Source organism: Phaethon lepturus, unplaced genomic scaffold (genome assembly GCF_000687285.1).
Source record: "Phaethon lepturus isolate BGI_N335 unplaced genomic scaffold, ASM68728v1 scaffold46288, whole genome shotgun sequence".
Taxonomy (NCBI): domain Eukaryota; kingdom Metazoa; phylum Chordata; class Aves; order Phaethontiformes; family Phaethontidae; genus Phaethon; species Phaethon lepturus.
The window spans coordinates 428-2,812 of NW_010559156.1; the positions used below are offsets into that span (position 1 = coordinate 428).

The 2,385-nt window shown below is 55.3% G+C and overlaps 1 protein-coding gene across 1 annotated transcript; it reads right to left on the reverse strand.

Annotated features, from left to right (window-relative positions):
* Positions 1–548: 548 nt before the first annotated feature.
* Positions 549–1,670, reverse strand: FMOD (fibromodulin). The gene has a single exon (XM_010293276.1). The coding sequence runs from the start codon at positions 1,653–1,655 to the stop codon at positions 549–551; it is 1,107 nt and encodes a 368-aa protein (XP_010291578.1). The 5' UTR covers positions 1,656–1,670.
* Between the last annotated feature and the right edge of the window lie 715 nt (positions 1,671–2,385).

The following is a 2,385-nucleotide window of genomic DNA, read 5'->3' on the forward strand; positions in this document are numbered from 1 at the left end:
ATCCCAGCCCCAGCAAGGATGCGCCCCTTGGCTGCAGACTACAGCTCTCAGAGGGCTTTGGGGTGGTGGGCTGTGCCCGTGCCCTGCGAGGTGGCGAGGGAGGTGGGCAGAAGGGGCTGCGCTGGCCCAGAGCGCTACAGACCCCCGGGCAGCGCAGGGTACGTCCCTGTCCCCCGCATTAGCGCCGGCCAGGTTATTTGTGTGTTCCCACGTGCAGTGACCGTGGCTGTGGGGACCCCCCACCTCTGTCCCCTGTGTTGGTGACCCCTCAGCCTGTGTGCAATGTCGGACTAAAGCCGTAGTCCCCTCCCCAGGTTGTGCATCAGCTTCTTCCCACAGCTGGTTTCTGGCATCTCTAAGCTGTTAAGACGCTCAGGCTTCCGCTAAATGCTCGGTAAAACCAGTGCAATGGCTTTGTGGCTCACACGGGAGCATTCAGAGCTGGGAGCCTCTTGGCTCCAGATGTGTTAGGACACAACAGGCCCTACTCCTGCCCTGTCTGAGGGCCACCTAGAAGTCTCCCAAACTCCAGCTTCCTGCTCAAACCATTACCCCAGGTGGTCTCCCACAGAGGGGCACAGGTTCTGCATCCCCATCTCCCCATCCCTCTGTTGCACCACCATCCCCTGCACCAGCGTGCTTTGGTTGATGCGTTTCTGCTCACCGTTGATTTGGTTCCCTTGAAGATAGAGGTTCTCAAGGTTGGTGTTGACCCGGGGGATCTTCTGGAGCCTGTTGTAAGAGAGGTCCAGCTCGAGGATGCTGCTGCTGTTGAAAGTGTTGGTAGAGAGACCTTGATTTGTCAGGCTGTTGTGGGACATCCGTACATAGAGCAGCTTGGGAGAGACCTTGAAATAGTCATCAGGGATGGTGTTGATGTAGTTGTACTCTAGGTAGAGCTGTTCCAAAGCCATTGGGAGCCCATCAGGGACTTTCCTGAGGTGGTTGTAGCTCAGATCAGCCAGGATTAAGGACTTGAGCCCTTTGAGGGATGCTCCCATCTCAAAAATGTAATTGTGGCTGAGGTACAGGGCTGTGAGGTTCTCCAGACCCTCTAGAGCATTGGAGGGGACCTTGGAGATCTGATTGTAAGACAAGTGGAGCTCTCTCAGGGACAGGGGCAAGGGGCTGGGCATCTTGGTTAGGTTGTTGTTGTTCATGTACAATCTCTCCAGGTTTTTGAGCTTGGCAAAGACCCTCTTGCCCATCTTCTCACTGGTGATCTGGTTGTTGTGCAGTGCGAGCCATTCCAGCTCTGTGGCGTTGTCAAAAGCCCCTTCTTGGATGGCGGTGATCTGGTTGTTCTGGAAGTACACGTATTTCATCCGGGAAGGCACGAAGGGCAGGTACCTCAGGTTTCGGGTGTCACAGTACATGGCTGACGAGAAGTTAGGGGGGCAATCGCACTCCTGGGGACATTGCCAGGAAGGGGCTTGCTGAGGTTCAGGGCCAGGCTCTGCCTCCATGTCTGGAGCTGGGAGGTAAGAATACACGTACGGGGTGTTCTCATCCTCGTAGTAGGGCATGTAGTTATAGGAGGACATACGGGACTGCCGCATGTAGTACTGTAACCAAGCCATGTCTTCTTCTTCATTGTACTGGCCCAGGGAGGCTCCACAGAGCCCAGCGATGATCAGGATGGTGGCCCAACGCATGCTGCTGATGCTGGAAGGACCTGGGTGGGGGAGAAACGGGGAGGAAAATAGCGGTGTCAGGTCTGATGTAAGGACTTGGAGGCAGGCGAGCTGCACCGTGTGGCCTGGGAAGCCAGCGGGGTTGGATGTGGTTGCAGCCCCACGTGGGGCTGGTGGCATTTGGCAGCAGAGCTGGAGGATCAGGGGACATGAGTGAATCCTAGCCCCAAAAATGAAGCTGCAGACACGTCCCCTGTTTGCAGTTACCTGATCTTTCGCCTTTTCACCTCAGGCCTGCTAGAAAACTCCGTCCCAGTGGATATTTGCTTGCAAAATCTTTACTTATGAGTATTTCTGCTACAACTGAGTAGAGGATGGAGATATGGGGCACGTGGTCCGAGTTTGTGTGAGGTCACACAGCTCTGCTCCCAGGTGCCCGGGACTCACCTGCGCTGGCTCTGCATGGGAGGGAGGAGAAAGGACTCGGCCACTCTCTGGCCAAGTGGAGGAGAGCGATAGCTGCGAGAACAGGTTGACGGAGCTCAAGGCGTGTGTCGACGGAGCTATATTTATGCCACTCTCGCTGGCGACATGATTTGCTGTGGGTTTCATCCAGCAAACCCTTCCCCCACAAGAATGCAGGATGCTCGTGCTGCTCGGGACTGATGTAAATCCTGGTAAACAAGTTCTGGCTTATTTTTGAAATGAAGCCACTTTCAAGCTTAGATTTCCCGAGCTCAGCCCTGACACA

Excerpts from the sequence above, each read along its gene's own strand:
- FMOD (XM_010293276.1), bottom strand. The coding sequence starts at position 1,655 with ATGCGTTGGGCCACCATCCTGATCATCGCTGGGCTCTGTGGAGCCTCC.